This window comes from Lutjanus erythropterus, chromosome 6, assembly GCF_056507025.1.
Source record: "Lutjanus erythropterus isolate fLutEry1 chromosome 6, fLutEry1.hap2, whole genome shotgun sequence".
NCBI classification, from domain to species: Eukaryota; Metazoa; Chordata; class Actinopteri; order Lutjaniformes; family Lutjanidae; genus Lutjanus; species Lutjanus erythropterus.
The window spans coordinates 15,539,804-15,558,950 of record NC_139322.1 but is presented as its reverse complement, the minus strand read 5'-3'; the positions used below and the strand labels follow the sequence as shown (position 1 = coordinate 15,558,950).

At 39.8% G+C, this 19,147-nt stretch overlaps 2 protein-coding genes across 3 annotated transcripts; one reads left to right on the top strand and one right to left on the bottom strand.

Annotated features, from left to right (window-relative positions):
- Nucleotides 1–43: 43 nt before the first annotated feature.
- On the bottom strand, nt 44–10,838 carry qars1 (glutaminyl-tRNA synthetase 1). The gene is made up of 23 exons (XM_084720793.1): nt 10,644–10,838; nt 9,907–10,057; nt 8,939–9,048; nt 8,763–8,838; nt 8,614–8,678; nt 8,111–8,164; nt 7,260–7,323; nt 7,097–7,171; nt 5,997–6,082; nt 5,811–5,897; nt 5,619–5,718; nt 5,452–5,530; nt 5,128–5,367; nt 4,940–5,032; nt 4,686–4,823; nt 3,277–3,364; nt 3,027–3,173; nt 2,813–2,914; nt 2,609–2,701; nt 1,002–1,129; nt 849–915; nt 624–749; nt 44–454 (listed from the first exon to the last, which is right to left on the bottom strand). Exons 1-23 carry the CDS (start codon nt 10,752–10,754, stop codon nt 404–406), a joined length of 2,331 nt encoding a protein of 776 aa, XP_084576919.1. The 5' UTR covers nt 10,755–10,838; the 3' UTR covers nt 44–403.
- A 190-nt stretch (nt 10,839–11,028) lies between these two features.
- Nucleotides 11,029–15,198, top strand: ogg1 (8-oxoguanine DNA glycosylase). 2 transcript variants are annotated; one of them, XM_084720806.1, is made up of 7 exons: nt 11,029–11,566; nt 12,432–12,793; nt 12,888–13,067; nt 13,670–13,848; nt 13,944–14,091; nt 14,735–14,784; nt 14,853–14,953. In XM_084720806.1, the coding sequence occupies exons 1-7, from the start codon at nt 11,457–11,459 to the stop codon at nt 14,868–14,870; spliced, it is 1,047 nt and encodes a 348-aa protein (XP_084576932.1). In that variant the 5' UTR covers nt 11,029–11,456; the 3' UTR covers nt 14,871–14,953. The 2 variants fall into 2 exon arrangements, with proteins under 2 accessions (XP_084576932.1, XP_084576931.1); XM_084720805.1 differs by having other exon boundaries at nt 11,043–11,566; nt 14,871–15,198.
- Nucleotides 15,199–19,147: the final 3,949 nt, after the last annotated feature.

Sequence of the window (19,147 nt, the reverse complement as noted above, 5' to 3'; positions counted from 1 at the left end):
CATGTATGGCATTTGAGAGCATCTCCTCCGTGTAACACCAGCGCAGAGCCAAAAATTAAATTAGCATACAAGAGGTCGTTGTTGAACAATGAATAAAGTTGCATACATTCAACAAAGCGGAAACACTGTAAATGAATTATTATTGCAGCAGATATAGAAAAACAATGTAGCGGACTCTGACACTGACTGATCGAGCTTGAGACTGAGCAAAGTGATAGTACAGTAATTTTGTTTGCTACAGTTCTCTTATGAATATGGATGCATCATTATAACTATCTGATCAGTCAGTCTCAGTCTGATCAGTATGTGTTTTCACCAATGTTACACATTAAGAGATGCAAACAATTTGAACATGTATCTGTGGGCTCATGGGAAGCAGGAAGTGCAGCTTGATCTCAGTCAATCAGATCTTGCCCGGGTCTTCTTTGAGGGTGACCGTTCTGTTGAAGATGAGCTGCAGCGAAAGAAAGATTACAGTTATGTTTCCCACCCCAAATTTTTTTTAAATCAGAGTAGATTACAGAATTAATTATTCAAATGAACCAAAAACAGAAGTTCCCACCAACAAACACTTGTAATACATAACTCAAAAACAGTTTCAGAGTTCTTTAATCTTATTGTACCTTGTCTGCGGTGCTGTCGGGGTCCAGAGAGAAGTAACCAACTCTCTCAAACTGGAATTTGTCAAAATGTTTTGCTCCCTTGACTGAGGTATCCACTAAGGCACTGCTGATCGTCTGCATGGAATTCTGAATGGCAAAAAGAAGAAATACGTCAAAAAAATCACTATGACCACTGAAACGTCTCATTTAATCCGACCAGGCCTGCAGGAGCGCAAAGGAACTCACCGGATTGATGTCACTCAGGAAGCCGTTGGGCACTTCAGATGGATCCTCTGGATGTTTGTGGAGGAATCTGCACAGACAGTAGGTTTTCAATAAAAGGGCTTTCATACAAGGAGTATTGGTAATGAATGACAGCAAGTGATTTTTGTGACTTACAGTCTTTCATAAAGGCGCACTTCGCACACCAGTGGCTGGCTGACCCAGTGGATGAAGGCCTTTGGTTTCTCTGCAGTGTCAGAGCTGCAACAGCTCACCTCCAGTTCCACCACTTTACCCTGACCGTCCTGAAAGACAAAGCACATGTGAAGGTAAACAGAAGTTAAGACACCCACAGAGGGGAGCAAACGCCTCTCAGAAAGTAGAATACCAAGATCACACATTTGGTTAACATTTCATTGCAATGAGCTCCGAGGAAATGTTCAAACATTACTTGGGACTGCATTAAATGGTAAATTGACTGTATTTAAATAGTGCCTTTACCCAAGGTGCTTCACAATTTGCGCTCATTCATCTGTTCAGTCACTCACACACACACACACCCTCATAGCCTTTTTCAACCAAAGTGGTTCCAGGGCTGGTTCAGAGACTAATTTTGAACCAGTTCTCTGTGTTTTGACAGTTAACAAACCGCCTCTCAGCCCTGAAAACTGGTTCCAGAGTGGCACTAAGTCCTTACCGGGCCAAGAGCAAGAGCTGCTACATCAGTGGCAGGAGCCGGTGTTATCATGACCATTGTGGCAGAGATTTTGGGCCAGGCTAAAAGACAACAAGAAATTCTAACGCAACCTCTGACATGGACTGGAGTAGCCAGGGATCAATCCTGTGATTATTGAACAAACCGCTTTAACAGCTGAGCCACAGCCACCCATTATGAACAAGCTACTCAGTGAAGGTGCAGTCACAACGGATTTTGCTCCCCATTAATTTCTGAGGAACATGGCGATTCGTAGTCGCAAATTATGCTCCCTTTCTCTTCCCACATCAATCAGACAGATGTCTGACAGGCGACGTCATTAGGCTCTCCAGGGACCAAGTATGCACACACCCTGGTGAAAATAATCAAGTGCAATACAAAATTGCGGGACAAAAAGGAGAAAGGTCAGCACACTTTTGGCTCCAAATAAGTTTAATTAAGAGATTTAAACTATTTGGAGACTAACTATAGTGTGCAGAGCTTTCTCCTTTGTGTTCTCCAGCATTAAGCCCATCAGAGAGAAGGGAGGATTCGGCTTGGATGCAGTGAGTGTTAGGACAGTGACAGAGGTAAACATCAGTAAAACATCTGATGATCTGCTCACTGTATTCAGGGTTCCTACACCTTTTTCAAAAGTTAAATTCAAGCAGTTATACACATAGTTACACACATACACTCAAAGTGATTATTTTACTTCTTCATCACATTAAATCAGATGTTATGAAAGAGATAATATACAGTGAGCCGGCCATTATTGCAAAATAAACCCCAACAGGTTTCTGAAGGGCTTTATTTGACAATGACCTGCTAACTGTATATTATCCCACTTGTTACATGGTACCTTACCCAAAAAAAACATAACTTGATGCAAAATATTAATTTTAAAATTAATTTTAATTTTAAATTAAAATTAGCATTTTTGAGTGAACTGTCCCTTTAAAACAAGTCATTTGGTGCTTTCAAAGTAAAGCTATTAAGCTAAGAGAATTAACTGACCAAATAAAGTCAAAGATCATTCAAAGTTAAAAAGCAAAGTTTCCCAAGATTAAAGCCTGATCTGGAGTCTTACCTTGATGACCTTCTGGACGGAGATGACATACCCAGCATGCCTTAGGCCTACAGGCTGTTCTGGAGTCAGACGTTTGTAGCCCTTCTCCATCACCTACGAACAAGAGGAGTCATCCATCATCATCATCATCTTCTGTCCACTTCCCAAAAATCAGACAATACTTTTACAATGAGAGTGTTTATTTTTTGGATTTTTCTCTCTAACCTCTCTGAAGTCACTCTGTTCAATGAAGACCGTGCGTGAGAATGGAACCACGTGGCTTCCCTTCGCCTCGTTGGCAGGGAAGTCTGGTACTCGTATGTCTGACTGAGACAGAAGAGGACGGCAGAAGGAAGATTCAGCACAAACCCACAACAAACAGGATATTACGAGTCCTCAGGGAACAGTTTAATGTGTAATCTCTGTGTGGTTTTTATACCTTTGAGCTCTCAGGGAGGTTAGTGATGGTGACTTTGAGCGGCTCCAGCACAGCCATGGCTCTGGGTGCCGAGTCGTTCAGCACGTCCCTCACACACGACTCCAGAAGGTGTGGCTCTGTCGTCGTCTGGGAAACCGTGACTCCGACCTGCCAGCAGATGTAACATATTATTACACAGCACCAAAGTCCTCATACATGTAATTACTGGTTCGTCCATCCAGCCATTCATCCTTCCAGCCACTCTGCATACCCGAGCACAAAAGTTGTTTATGGCCTCTGGTGGGAAACCTCTCCTCCTCAAGGCAGTCAGAGTGAAGAGTCGGGGATCGTCCCAGTCTCTGCAGTTACAAAACAAAAAACGATCCCTTCTCACTACGTGCAGATTGTATGCATTAGTTTAATTAGGCAGTTTCTTATCCAGTTGCCCCGGAAGATATAAATGTGATGTTGTGATATTTTCTCTCTTAGCTCTAATGAAGACACACTGTTCATTCAGGGTTGTGCTGTGCTTAAAGTGTAGCATACATGTTACTGTATCTGACCTGGTAAGATTGCTGTTCTAACTTTAATGTAAAGGTTACTCAAGCCCTTGTTCAGTCACGAGACCAACATGTAAAATTACCCTCATATTTAAGTAAACAACTGCAACTAACAATTATTTTCAATGTCGAACAATGTGTTCATTATTTTCTTGATTAATCGATTACTTGTTTGGTCTATAAAATGTCAGAAAATTATGAAAAATGTTGTCAGTGTTTCCCAAAGCCCAAGATGACATCCTCAAATATCTTGTTTTGTCCACAACCAGGGTTCAAAATGAACTTTTTTTGTCCACCAGCAAAATGGCTGGTAAATGATCAACTCGCTGACCGCTAACTGATTAATCGTTTCAGCTCCAGGTGCTTTATTTTAAAAGTAACACAGGACACAGAAACTACAAAACAGGGTAGTTGGTAAGGATTGATACGACCTTTCCCGACATCTCAACTCAGTGTATCTGCAAATATCAAGTTCCGGTCTTACAGCAGAACTCTCTATTTCCAAATTTAAACCCTGTATACTGCACCGCATTGAACTCGCTGGGATAATTTTTATAGAAGGAGACCAGAGTTGGCAGCTCACTATGACTTTATGAATGTAAATGATAGCAGAAAGACCCACTTTTAGAATGACATTGACAAATCCAATATTATAGTAATAGGGCAAATTCTCATCCTTCAGCCGCTGCTTGTAACCACAGACTTTCTTAGCACTGGTGGACAAATGCTTCAAGTATTTTAAAAGTTCACTATTTACATTCACTGTAAAAAAAAATAAATAATTAAAATAACAGACTGTTTTGTAATGTGATGTAATACAACGTAAACTGACAAACTGACTACAATTCTTCTTTATATTGTTCTCATATATATCCTCCTGTTTGTATCTTGCTCGTTTAGTCATTTATTATTTAATGACACGTCTTTCTATTTTTCTATCCCATTTGTTGTTGTAACACTGCAAATTCTCTCATTGTGGGACAAATAAAGAATTATCTTAGACAAGCTTTGCTTTAGGGCACAGCTATCCAAACAAATAAACAAACATACATATCTTCTCTTATCTAAAAGAAATAACTAATAGAATGGATTCAGATGACTAAAAGAAATGCTATTTTACCTGACAATGCCAGTCTCCACCAGTTTGATGATTTTCCTCTTGGACACGACAGTGTAGGTGAGGTTCAGGCGTCCATATTCCCACTGCACGGGGCAGTACACATCCAGAGCGTTACACAGCCAGAAATATGACGAGCGCCTGTCACAGAAACAAAAACAAGGACAAACATGAACATTAACGATGTATTTACATGCCTCCATGAAAGATTATGATAGAGCTGAATTTTAACTAGTCACAGGAGAATTCATGTATACCTGGCCTGGAACTCTTTGGTACAGAGGGAGTGTGTGATATGTTCAATAGAGTCACACAGACAGTGGGTGTAGTCATATGTGGGATAGATGCACCTGCAGAGAAAGATGGAAACGTGTGTCAGTAAAACACACAGCTTGTTGTGCCAAAGATACTGTATTTAAATGAAACACAGTCCAGGTTTTCATACCATTCATCTCCTGTCCGATGATGCGGCGTGTATTTGATTCTGTACGCCACAGGGTCCATCTTCCCGTCCTCCATGACCATCTTCATCCTGAGCGTCACCTCTCCCTCAGCAAACAGGCCCTTCTTCATCCTCTCAAACAGCACCAGGGACTCCTCGATGGGTCGGTCTCTCCAGGGAGACGGAGGAACGTTATGGCCCTTCAGTTCCTCGCCTTTCTGGTGGCACACATACGCATGGCCCCTAAAGGAACACAAAGACAAAAATCAAACACCATCTACAAGTTTTGTGGAAGTCTACAAACCCATAAACAGATTCCACACTCACCTGCGAATAAGATCCACAGCGAGGTCGTAGAGCTGCTGGAAGTTGTCTGACGCATGTGTGACATCATAAGGTTTGTATCCTATAAAGTACAGTTAATACTGATAAGAATCTCCATGAATGAAAACTTTCATCAGATCAGAAAAGTGTAAAAACAGAGTCAAACTCACCAAGCCACTCTACCATGTCCTTGATGGCAGTGAAGTATTTTTCCTCCTCTTTCTCTGGATTTGTGTCATCATACCTCAAGAAACAAATTCCGTTGTTTGCCTACAGGAAGAGACAAATGTTACAGAAAACAGCAGCAGCAGAAAGCATTTAATAGCTCATGTGGTGGTGCTAGAGGACAGACAGAACTGTACCTTTGCATAGCCAAAATTGAAGTTGATAGCTTTGGCATGTCCAATGTGAAGGATACCATTGGGTTCAGGAGGAAAACGAGTACGAATCTGAAGGAATTTGTAAATGGAAAGGAGAAAAATCAAGTCACAGTCAGTCAGAATGCGTTTCTTCTCCACAAGATTAAGTGATACGTATAACATTCGTACCTGTCCACCAGTGATCTCCAGGTGCTTTTTGAGCAAGTTCATTGTGTTCGGTGTGACCACATAGCCCTCAGTTTTATAGTTCTCTCCTGTGTGGTGGAAGACAAGAATGACAGATCAACAAACAGTTAATCCTTTAAATTTCTCTACATGCACTATGAAGCATCAGCAGCAGTATTTCCACTGCATGGTATGGCTCGGTTCTACTCACTCTTTTTTTGTTTTCCACTGTGGATAGTATCTGGTTCTTTTTTGGTATCGCCTAAATCGAGGATCCAAGTGAGCTGAGCCGAAACCACAAGGTGATGTGAAAACAGTGCAGACTACTGATGCACTAACTAGGATTGGGCGTCTACCAAAGTGTCATATGATGATGTCCACAGTAAAGCATCACAATGCAACAAAGCTCAAAAATAATTTTTATGCCTGCACCTAAATTAAACCACGGTTTCACTGCACAGTAAAAAGTGTGATTAAACAAGCTGTTTTTTTTTTTTAGTAAATCGGGTGTGAGGAGCTATAATAATAATTAAAATAATAAAACCATCCTTCATTTTACCTCTCTCTGGTTGACAATCCTTACTCATCAGTTCTAAAGTGCTAAATTGTTTGATAAATCACTCTTACTGGCTTTTTACTCACAAGGTTTTACACAGTAAACAGAAAGTCTTTCTGCATTTGGCATTTGGGAGCTTTTAAATCATGATGTGACGATGGGAGAAGGCTTGGTGGTCATCCGTCGGCCCAACCCTAGCACGCATCGCAGTGACAAACCATGGGCACTGCAGGTAATCTGTGGATTGGATAACTGGGTGGGTCATAAAAATTAACATACCGATTACTAGGGATTGGGCTGTTGGTATGCCCAGTGATGCTGTGTGCACAGCAGTGCAACTTCACTGATTACTTCAATCTGTTGACTATGTCCTATCAACTTTATATCTACACTTTTTTTTGTTTTTCTGCTTAAATATTAACAGAATTTACTGCAGTGACACTACTAAACACATGTAAACTGAAAGCAGCTTCACTTATCAGTCCAGAGTCCGAACCATACCACGCAGTGTAAAAGCTGCTTAACGTTTTAGGTGATTCCTTCTCACCTGGTTTATGGAACTTCAATGCTTCTCCTCTGAGCTGCTCCATCAGCGACTTTCCCTCCCCACCCATCACCTCACCTAAACATCCAGCAAACACAGTTAAAAAAACACAAACATAAACAATTAAATACACTCCCGTCTGCTATCCATTTTGCCTGCTGCTTACCATTCACTGCCACCTCCTCTTTCTTCGCCTTTGCCTCGTTCTCTGTGACTTTAACTTTCTGGGGCTGCAAAATAGATAAATATTAACCACAGACGAACTGAAAACATTCAGAGTCTAACTAAATAAATAGTTTGACATTTTAGAAAATAAAGTTATTTGCTTTTTTGCAGAGACTTCAATGAGAAGATCAATACCACTCTCATAACATGTAACAAATATGAAGCTACAACCAGCAGCTGGTTAGCTTATCTTAGCATGAAGTTCAGAAACAGGGGGAACAGCTAGCATGGCTCTACGAATTGTAACAAAATCAGCTCAACAGCACCTCAAGTTGTGATTCTGTAGGCAAGTTTATTTATATAATACCATTCAGACACAAGCACAGAAATACATTAAAAGTAAGACATTAAGAAGACATGAAAATTTCATTTAACATACAATAAAAAAAGGAAGAAAACAAACAAATAAATAGCTAAAGATTATTTTAACAAGAAGTTACATGTCTACTTTACTGGGATGATGCAATAAACAATAATGTAAGCCCTGATTTAAATGGGGTGACAGCTGTATCAGACCACAGGTATTCAGAAAGCTTGTTCCACAGGTGAGAGCACAGAAATGAAAAACCTGCTTCATCTAGTTTGACTTTGATCCTGGAAACACCGGATAAGCCTGCCTCATATGACCTGAGGGGTTTGGGTGCTTTGTAATGTATAAGTAAATCTGTGATGTATTTAGGCCTGAGAGAGGATTATGTGCTGACTATGTCTCAGCTAGGTGCAGAAAGAAAGCAAGTAAGTGCAATTCCTAAAATGTCTAACTATTACTTAAAATAATGAGAGGTGTACTACCTTAGCTTTCTTCTCCAGGTCAGCCTCTGTCTTGGGTCCAAGGAGGTGTAGGACCTTTATGACCAGAAACAGTGTTAGTTACAATTGGAATAAACTAATAACTACAGATGGATAAATTCAAGCATGATGACGATGTTTACATCCATCTAAAGCTTTGATTTTAGTCTGAAAAAGACAATATACCTAGTAAGCCGTTACATGGATAATGAAAATAAAAATTAAACTAATATTCCTGTTGACATGCATACTGTGATTAGCCTTATGATGAACATCCAATGCACTGTATACATGTCCAAAGAATGCGTCTAAAACCCAATTAATATCAGCATATTCCACATGTCTTCATCAGAAAATGTTGGAACAAGAACTAATTCAGAATATCCAAATGGGATATACTGTTTATATAACTTGTATCAGTTGAGAATAATAGTAGAAAATCTGTGTGCATGTAAACATAGACAATGACAGACACTAATTGTGATATTCTCTTTTTCAAAACACACCTGCATGTCCACTTCATTTTTGATGACCTTTCCATCAGCCCACTTCAGGGCACCGCGTGCCTCTCCTGCCATAGACGCAAAAGGTCAGTGAGTCACTCTGTCTGTTTGTGAGGCTTTAAATGTTTAACTAATCAAGCGTGAAGTCATACCCATTAGCAGTCCCATGTTGAAGTGGTACCTCTCCTTTAACAGCTGTTCCTTGTGCTTCTTGATCACTGTCTCCACCTGCACAACATTCCACCAATGTCACTGAACACACCACACACAGCAAATCTTAACTTTAAAAAAAAAAAAAGACATACTTCTGGTCAGCATAAGCACTTACGGCATCTTCGATCTGCTCTGGTGTGATGACCACGCCGACTCCACACGCTTCTTCAAACTCCTTCTGATTGATGGGGTCCTGAGGATGACTCTTGATAAAGTCCAGTGCGGCTGCAGAAAAAGAGGGAGGAGACATTTGTGGAGCTGGCAGGCACAGAAGTCATTTTCACCAGTCACTCATGTCCACACAGCTATCTCATTCATTTAATCAGTACATAGAATCAGGCTGGCACTCATTCATTCTGCCTGAACAAGAACACCTTCCACCTATCCAACCTCCTTCAGAATATGCATTAGGTGTGTTGTCAGCATATTTTTCACTGTGTATTTATATAAATTAAGTGTGGTGTAGCCCAGACTTGTTAGCACACCATTAAATTCAAATACCATAAAGAAAAAGGGGCCAGTCAGCTTTTCCCTATCAAGCAGCACATACCTGGAACACTACACTCACAGAACTTGAGAATATTACATCTCTTTCTTTCTCTTCAGATCATAATTAAACAGTGGTAACTAGAAATTCAAACTGTTGTCATAATCTGAAGTAGTGTGTGTGTCATTATTTTTGCTAACTGTCTGTGTTTATGTGTGTTTGTGTGCTTTCTTAAATGTTTTTATATGCTATGTGGTTATGTCGTTGCTTTACTATATTTGTCTGTGTTTCTGTGCTTTTAATGTTTTTTTATCTGCCATCAAACTGCCAGGGAATGCAGATGAAAATGAGCCTCTCTGTCTAAATCTAGCACAATTACATGATGACCCAAGTGCTCATGTTAATTAATATGAACTGTTCCTTCTTAAATAAAGAGAAGAGATGGCATAACATGTTGACATAAATAATGTAATGGTCTTCTATACCCCAACAAATTTGGGTGTGCAGAAAGACCTGAAAAGATTAATGTTCACATATGTCATGTTATTAGATGTTTCACTTTGTCATCAGTCCAGTTCCAACATGTCAGAAATTACCTGCCAGCTGTAGCTCTGTGCAGATTTTGCTCTGAGCTATACTGTCTGAGAGGAATCCCAGGCGTTTGGTGTCTTTAAGGCGAGATGCCATACTGTACAACAATGTACCCATGGCTTTGTCCACTCCTGATGCCCCACGGACACGCTGGGCCTGTTGAAACCAATCAGAAAAGATCAGAATTAATTGTTTCCCCCTTCAGAATGTGTGCATGTCAAGAACAGAGCTGCAACTATTAGTCAATTAATCAATTAGTGATCACAAGAAATTTAACTCCCAACTATTATTCTGGTTATTGATTAATCATTTCAGTCTATTTTGAGCAAAAATATCAAACATTTGGTGGTTCCTGCTTCTAAAATATGAGGATTTGCTGATTGTTTATGTTTTACGCTCTAGAAGACAATATCACGTCAGACAGGAAAAAACAGCGTCATTGTTTCCCTCATCTTGACCCTGGGAGGCTGGTCTCCAAACAACCTTACGAATGTGAAAGTGACAGTTTAGTGACGCTGCCACAACAACTCCTCAGGAGTTACGAGACACAAGTCAACCACAAGTAAAATAAGTATGTGCCTCTGAACTCATAGTTACAGTACCTTTAAAAAGTGAGAATAACTAAGGATGAACACAACAGGCCAGCTAAAAGTAAGTACATGTAAGTCACAAGTGAACGTCAATCACATTTCACAGCTGCCCCTTCAGGAAGTTGAGTTTCACCATATGCGTTGGCTCGTACCTGAATAACTGCGTCCTTTAACGTGGAACTCAGCCCTTCATTTTTCAGCGTTTCCTTCGCTTTCTGCTCACTGAGCCCAATTGAAGTGAAAAGTGCCAACGTATCCGCCATTTTTCCACCTTATTCACCGGCTTGCTCGGAGCCAGACAGACACGCCACCGCCACACAGCTTTCTTCTCAGAGAGAGGAAGCGGTTTCCTGTACACCGCAAAGGAAAAATGACGTACAAAATAAACTGCCAATAGGATAACGTAGGTACGGAAGACATTGACCAATCATCTATTAGCTGATTTGAAGTTACCGCCTACTACGAGCGAGAGAGCCAATCAGCACTTGTGTTGACATCGGTAAGGGAGGGGCAACCGGAATCTGAGCAAAATTGCATCAGATTGATGTTTCAGTAGTTTCTCATAATTATTAACATGAAATGCGGACAATAGTTATTTATTGTTAATATTAAATAATATTTTAAAATACAAATACCAAAAGTTTTCACTTTTTGAGCACTATTCTTCTCAAACATTTTCAATCTCGCAACGCAGTGCAAGATTATGGTTGTCCATTATTGTCGACGTTAGCCAAAACAACTCCGCGAAAGTTATTTTGCCCGGCGGCTATTATTATGAAATGTACATTGAAGTTGTAGCTCCTCGTAAAATCACTTTACAGAGATGCGTGGTATATTTTAAGCTGACACAAACACTTATCTCAGCACAATGAGCTGTATAATACACACTGCACTGTGGTAGGTCCGTATACGTTTGTTTTAACTTCTTAGTAGACAGCAGGCTAACTGTTAGCATCTTAACAGTTATGGCCAAACATGCAGTTCTGTCATCGGGGGCGAAATTGTGGAGATCTCTGGCCTGTCCAAAATCAGAGCTGCGTCTGGACCTCACCCTTGCCTGCGGACAGTCTTTTCGGTAGGTGGTCTGTCAGCATCATGATCAACAGGAGAGATACAGAACGGACGAAATAGGGTACAGTTTACCACGTGACATATTTTATGAATGTTTGACATTAGCTATAATCAATGCATAGCAATAAACAGAACAACGGATGAACTATTAATTAATTAAAATAGTAACCTAAATGGGAACGCAGATTGATTCATCTGGATATTGCATAAGAGATTATTTTTTCTGTCGTTTTTAGGAACTTTTTATGCAATTCTCTGCATTGTCTTTGTTTTTATTTTTAACAACCATGCATACTTAATAGGCTCCTTTTTTCACAAATTCTGTGTTTTCTTCACCCTGACTCTTTGCAACTGTTCTGTCAGCTCTTTGGTTATTTTAAATGTCTACGTTTAAGGCAGGATGATGCTACTTAGCAAAGAGTGAAGGCTCTCTGAATATAATTTACATCTTTAAAAATACTTCTTCTCCATAGTTAAAAAAATCCAGAATCTACACATTTAACTTTTTCAACTTGCAATAAATTCTATTCACAGTATATATGCACTTCCACATCACATTTTCATGAACATTTGTTCAGAATGGTTTATTTGTGATGGGGTTTTCAGTCGGCACACCATGAGCAGATGTATGTGAAAACATCCTTCTAGTGTCAAACTCTGCACAGATATCATTCTGCAAAGTGCAGCTCAAATCCAAATTTGCTGGGAACAAGAAGATACATACAAACATCTTTTTGAGAGGAGGGGAACTTTTGAACAACAAGGTTTTTTGACCCCCTCTGATGCCTTTTTTTTTTACCATCAGGTTGGCAACTAGTGTTATAGATAATCCTATGTGTCTTTGCATTAACTAATCTCTCAACCACCAGCTGGAGAGAAACTGCAGAGGGACACTGGACTGGGGTGATGGGAGGACGAGTTTGGACCCTGACTCAAACAGATGACACTCTTTGGTACCACGTTTACAAAAGCCAGGACAGGCATGTGGAGGGAATTGATAGGAAGAGGAGAGCTGGTGTTTCTCTTCAGATGGAACACAAGTCAGAGAAGAGATTCAAAGGAGCTTTGAAGGAGGAAGAGGAGCCAGTGGCTGTGACCTCAGTGCAGGTCACTGAGGAGGAAGAAGGGATGCTGAGAGATTACTTCCAGCTGAATGTGAACCTGGAGGACCTGTACAAGAAGTGGGGAGCAGCAGACCCCCATTTCAAGCGCATTGCAGACATCTTCACAGGTATGTGTGTATGTGTGTTCATGATATCACTTATTACACAGTAAGATGCTTGAGTTAATATTTGTCTTAAATATATTGTTTGGTCTCTCCTCAGGTGTGCGGATGCTGCGTCAGGACCCCACTGAATGCCTCTTCTCCTTCATTTGCACCTCCAACAACCACATCTCTCGCATCCAGGGCATGATAGAGAGGCTATGCCAGGCTCTCGGTGCCCCACTGAGTCAACTGGATCAAACCTCATATTACGACTTCCCTTCCCTATCTGCACTTGCAGGTGCTATAATCTTTCTGCACAGACCTGTTTATAATCTTTCAAGAATGTTATTACCAGTGTTGTAGGGTTTGCTGTGTGCAGGCAGTCTGTAATTGATCTTTCACTTTTGCTTTTGGTTCAGTGGTTAAGAAACCTACCAGGAGACCCTGATTTGTATCCTGGACAATGGAACAATATGTTCATGTTGCAGTCATGTTGCAGAAGAAAAAACAAATGTCTTCAATTCAGTGGTGCAAAGCCACACTTCACATAGGTGTCCCTACTATCCAGCCTCCATCATACGGAAGTAGAATAATAAGTTCAGTTCTTTTGTTGATACCAGAGTGTTACATGCATTTTGGTCCAGGTTTTATGTCAAACAATAATGTTTGTTCATTCAAATGTCTAGATTCTTCATGCAGCTGGATACCTACACTTCTGAGAGGAGTTGTGACATTTCCCAATTTACCAATGTTGAAAAAAAAAATCTTAAACCAACATAGAGCAAAGTAGCCAAATAAAAAAATATTTTAATGGTTGGTGAATGTGAATTTAATTTAATTATCAAGCAGACAAGGCCTACCTATTGTCATCATAATTGTGTTGTTTTCTACATTTGGCAGACAGCAGTGTGGAGGCGTGTCTCAGAGATCTCGGTTTTGGATACAGGGCTCGGTTCCTTCAGCAGAGTGCTAAGCAGATTTTGGACACACACGGACTCCAGTGGCTTGAAGGTCTACGCAGTGCTCCGTATCTGCAGGCCCGTGATGCTCTGCATACGCTCCCTGGTGTGGGCACCAAGGTAGAAGGAAAATACCTTGTTAGCCCTTTATATGCTCCTAAAAGCGAAATTGTAACATTTACATGTAATTATTAAGATTATGTGTCTCCCTGTAGGTGGCAGACTGTGTATGTCTGATGTCCCTGGATAAGGCAGAAGCTGTGCCCATAGACACACACGTGTGGCAGATCGCTAAACGTGACTACAACTATGCTTCGGGCAATGGACAAAAGAGCATCACTGATAAACTTCACAGAGATATTGGTTAGTATTCATTAGAGCCCGGCCCATAAGAGATTTTTTAGACAATACTGATTTTAATGGGGAAAAAAGTCACGGATTACCAATATGGTTGCTGTTATAGTGAATTTTTGAGATGGAATGAAAGCACATCTTTTCTATGTGGATTTTACATTGATGTTACTATGCAAATATACTGAGAAGGCTGCTTTCTTAAACAAATAACTTTAAGTTAAATATTCTTACAATATGAAACAACTGTCAACCAATTCTAGAGATGAAAACTGAGAGAATAAAGAATAAATAAAAACAAAATAAATAGCTTAATAACCATCTGTACTGTTCAGTATCAATCAAATTATGAATGCTTTAATATTTTTATTCAATAGGGGCAGGTCCAAAACAAGAAGCATTGCTTCTCAGCATCACACCTGCCAGAGAGCTTCTCTTATCCTCATAAATGTTCCCCCTCGTGCTAAATTTAACTCAACCCAAGCATCATTTTCTGCATTATTATGTAGGGAAAAAAAGGTTTTCATATCAGTTTTCCATATGTATCAGCTGGACTCTATTCACTTCATCAGTTGACAGTGTGACACTGATTGTGAACACTGAAGATTTCTTCTTTGTAATTGTTAACATCGTCCAATGTTATATTTCTACACAGGGGATTTTTTCAGGAAGCTGTGGGGTCCTTATGCTGGCTGGGCACAGTCGGTGAGTGCTGTCATCAGTACTTGTCCCATGAGTTTCTGTCTCTTATAGCCTGTCTGTAGTAACCACAGAGTCTTTACCTGTTTTAGGTGTTGTTCTGTGCTGATCTCAAGAAGTTCCAGAAGCTGAAAGAAACGCAACAGCTGGAGGAGCCAAAGAAAGAGGAAAATGTTGAAGAGGAAATATGCAAGAAAAGCAAAATTAAGACAGAAGGAAACAGAACTGTGAAGAAACTGAAAACTAAGGCAGCATTTCGCAAGAAAGCAAAGACGTCTGTCGAGAATGAGAGAGTAGTATGAGGTAAAAACACACCTTTTACCTGAGGACTGACATCAGATTACAATACCATTTATTTTTATACAAACTTTGTGCAGAGAAATCCACCAGAATGAAATGATAAAAGAATTTGTTAGGAATATCATATAAAACAAAGCGTTTTTCTCAGGGTTTTTGTTTACATATGTTTATGTTGATTACTGTGTCTACTTTTCTACAATAAAAATAACGTGTACTATTTTCTGTGTATGTATTTAGATAAAAATGCCCACATTACTACAATCATCGAGACCAGTGCAGTGGACATTTTTTACCGTGATCCAAGTTCCCAACTCACTTAGTGTTAGTATCTTAATTTGACTCATGTTTCACTTAATTAAAAGTCCTTCTCGTTAAAAACTCAACGTATTCACAATGCAGGTGAACATGAAGTACAATTAATTTAAATACTGATTACAGCATCACAGCAGGTGATCCGAACTTACATCTGAGCCCATACTGGCTCTCACTTCTGTTAAATGTTGCCAGAAAAGTCCCCTAGGTGGCAGTATGCATTAAAAGAAATTGCTCTGTCAGATAGAAGGCTATTTGCTAAAGTCAACCTTTTTTTTTTAATTTGAGAATAAATTTAATTATTTCCCAGGGTGAATACAGTCTGTGATGCCCTGTGGCTCTTGTTACAACACGTACCAACACGTCAGGGCGTGTGTATGCATGTCTGAAAAGGTCATCGGACACCAAAATGGTGTGTTGTGTTTCCTCAGTGCATTCCCTGCATTAAAATAGTGTGACTGTGTGTTGGCTCATAAAAAGCTGTTTAGCTGGGTGGCAGTGGAGTGCCATGGTGTCTGTATGTTTATCTATAGGCATTACTTGACTGTGTCAGCTGGTCTTTTTATAGCAGGGACTGCAGTTATCTGCTGTCACCTCTGGGGGCCAGCATGACTGTCTCTGGTGACAGCTTCTCTGAGGCGTTTGACCTATTTTTGTCCCTTTAGGGCAATGACCGAGCAATATTTTAGTTTGTTTAAAACATATGGAGAAATATCGGCTTGCATGGCTATCAAACCTCTTTCTACCTCTAATTTGAAGCACATATTTTCTGTCATATTGACGTAAGTGCACAGGTGCATTCTGTGTACAGTTGTTGCGCTCTGTGTCTGTATGCACATCTTACATCCATAGAAGTTGTTTATTTGTGGAAATGTGTGCAGCCATGCATGTTAATGAATATGTGAGTCAGCTTTCATCCCCACTCCAGTTTGAGCTGGACAGAAGCTGGGGCCCAGCTTTAGGGCAGAGTCATGGTGAAGAAGAAAAGCAGAGTAAAAATAGACTTGAGAGGACAGGAGGGTTAAAAAAAAAAAAGACACAGAGAGGTTAAAGTGTGCTGGAGGTTAGGGCATGAATTTTAAAGAAAAAGCCATGTGCGCATGCATGTTGACATACAAAGACTAAAACAACACAACAGTGGCCTCTGCATTACATAAGAGATGGGTCTCAGCTTGTGTTCTGCCCTAAGGAACTGTGCAGTTGAAAGGACATCTCCCTTTGTGCACACGCAGGCACCAGGGGGCGCCACCTCTGGAGCGCCAGCAGTGAACAAAGGCCTCTGCCTATTTCCAGATGTGCAGAAGGAAGATTGAATTAGTTTGTCCCAAAGTGATAGAATGTGTGAGGTGGCTTTGTCTTTGCTGAGTGAGAGAAATGTGCGGGTCCGATTGTCGAGTGTGAATGTACTCTCAAAATTAAGTACCCCTGGAATGGCTGATAGACATAAAATCCTCTATCACAGTATGGAATCAGTATATTGATATATATGTTTTGATACTGCTAAATTTTTCAAAAATCAGAAAGCTGTTTTTGGATAAAACAACAAGATGGTTATTTTTGTTTCTGGCTAGTCCAGTGAATTAAATCTCTGACAAATACGTCATCACACTGATGCAGAAAATCCAGTTTTGCCATATAGCAGTGCAGCTCATCGATTAGCAACAATTCCCACAGTGGACTAAGACAACAAGAGATAATAAAGAGGTCATTACCATGATATAAATGTGAGCTAGATAGATTTATCAATCAATAGAAAATTTAATAATAAATCTAATCCAAGTGTATTTATAATTATAATGAGGTACTTTATTGCTGCATAGATGACTTGGCCTAAAAAGCTTGTTCTCCAGATAAAAGAAATCATGTGTGGTGGGTACAAACTTAGGACAGCTTAAGATATGATTAGAAATGAGGAGTGAGAGTAGGGGGATAACATGCAGCAAAGGGACACATGTCAGGAGTGGACACCACGACCACTGCAGAGGACTCACACCCTCAGTACATGGGGTGCATGTTCTACCAACTGAGCTACCAGGCCGCATTGCAGGCATTCCTTAAAGTGTTGTACTGGAATGCATTAAATTGAGAGTTTTCTCTTCATTTTTTTATGCTCCCTATTTACATACCTGAAGGGGGGCAGAATATTTTATTTATTGATTTGTTGGTTTATTTAACAGGGACTGCACATTAATAAACATTACTGTGAATGCGCCAGAGTTTGCCAAGAGGCTATTTTTTAATCTGTAATCCCTAGACAGATGTTACAAAGATGCACTAAAAACAGAATGTAAGATTGAAATTACAAAGTTACTAAGATAATTTATAAGTATGCAGAATAATAGTACAATAATATGAAAAGAAAATATTTAGTGCAGGACACTTTCAGGACATTGTCAGCTACTATTTAAAATTTGCAACAAAGAGGACCACAATGCAAGACTTTTAAAACAAATAAAATGACAAAAAGAAAACATTGTGCTGCATTGTTAGATGCTAACTTAAACATGCAAAGCAGGAGGACAGAGATAATAAGAATGCACACTTATATGAAATACATGACAGCAAAACTACAAGAAAGACATGCATGTACAATATTAGAAACACCTCTCATATAATGCAGTGCAGTACAACACTACCACTATGACCTCAATACTGAAACAATTTAATTAACACCTCATGACAGTGTCAACAATAACAGGTCATCATAGGTTTCGTCAAAGTAGATTTAATGGCAGAACAGTTGTACTGATTTGCCTGTGATTTCACAGGTGTACCTAATAAAGTGGCCAGTGAATTTAAACAACGGGAATTTAAAAGTATGGCAAATACTGGAGTATATGTTCAATATGTAATTTACATTATTGCATGACCAAATTCAACCCACTAAGTAAGATATTCAATAATAAAAAGAAATTCAAAGTTAAAGCCTGTAGCTGCCATAGTCCCTCAGAGGACGCTGACTGACTGCACCACTTTTGCTTCGTAAACAAATAACTTGAAGCCTGGTAAGATGGATTCTCGCATGATCTTGCAAATCCAGCTGCCTTGCAAGGTAAATAATGTGTTACATTTTGCATTAAAATGTCTAAAAACACAAGACACGTTATATATTTTGCTGAGTTGTGTGCTTACATTATCCCAGATATTTTCCACTATAGTAATACATAGAGAAATCTGTAATTTATTCAAGGTAATGGTGCATTTCCTGCTAGCCATTACTAGGTAGTTACTAGTTGCTGTAACTTCCAGGAAAACACAGGACATGTGAGATACATCAGAATGAGGAAGGGACTAAAACTTTGACATTTCTGTGTCCATGATTTGTGCCTGAGTCATATAGATTTCATAGTCAGATAGATTTTCATTTTTACACCCTGGGTGCAAATAACATTGTGGGCTATTCCAGTCCAGGTGCAAATAGCGTCTGCCTTATTATTAATATCTATATTATCCTTGTTCATATCCAGTTTCTTTCAGGGGTTTCTCTTCCCTGTGAGCCCAAAAAATGTTCTCTATGTACATCCAAACTCTGTCTGCTACTTAAAATGATGGATGTTATTATTCCTGAATAGTTACAGATGTATTATATAACAGTTTCTGATACAATACCTAAGATGGATAAAATTTAAAGAGACTTGTGTTGATTCACCTTGGATGTGGTGAAACCCAATGCAGCTGGAGGCAGCCATGGGGGACGGGGGGAGAGCGGCCCCCACATGGAAGTCTCTCTTTGGGGCCTCAAGTCGGGGAGATTATT

Excerpts from the sequence above, each read along its gene's own strand:
- qars1 (XM_084720793.1), bottom strand. The coding sequence starts at position 10,754 with ATGGCGGATACGTTGGCACTTTTCACTTCAATTGGGCTCAGTGAGCAG. Across the intron at positions 8,679-8,762 it reads CAACATGGGACTGCTAATGG|GAGAGGCACGCGGTGCCCTG; the intron begins GTATGACTTCAC and ends CGTCTATGGCAG. Across the intron at positions 455-623 it reads CCGACAGCACCGCAGACAAG|CTCATCTTCAACAGAACGGT; the intron begins GTACAATAAGAT and ends CTTTCGCTGCAG.
- ogg1 (XM_084720805.1), top strand. The coding sequence starts at position 11,457 with ATGGCCAAACATGCAGTTCTGTCATCGGGGGCGAAATTGTGGAGATCT. Across the intron at positions 13,849-13,943 it reads TCCCTGGTGTGGGCACCAAG|GTGGCAGACTGTGTATGTCT; the intron begins GTAGAAGGAAAA and ends GTCTCCCTGTAG. Across the intron at positions 14,092-14,734 it reads TAAACTTCACAGAGATATTG|GGGATTTTTTCAGGAAGCTG; the intron begins GTTAGTATTCAT and ends ATTTCTACACAG.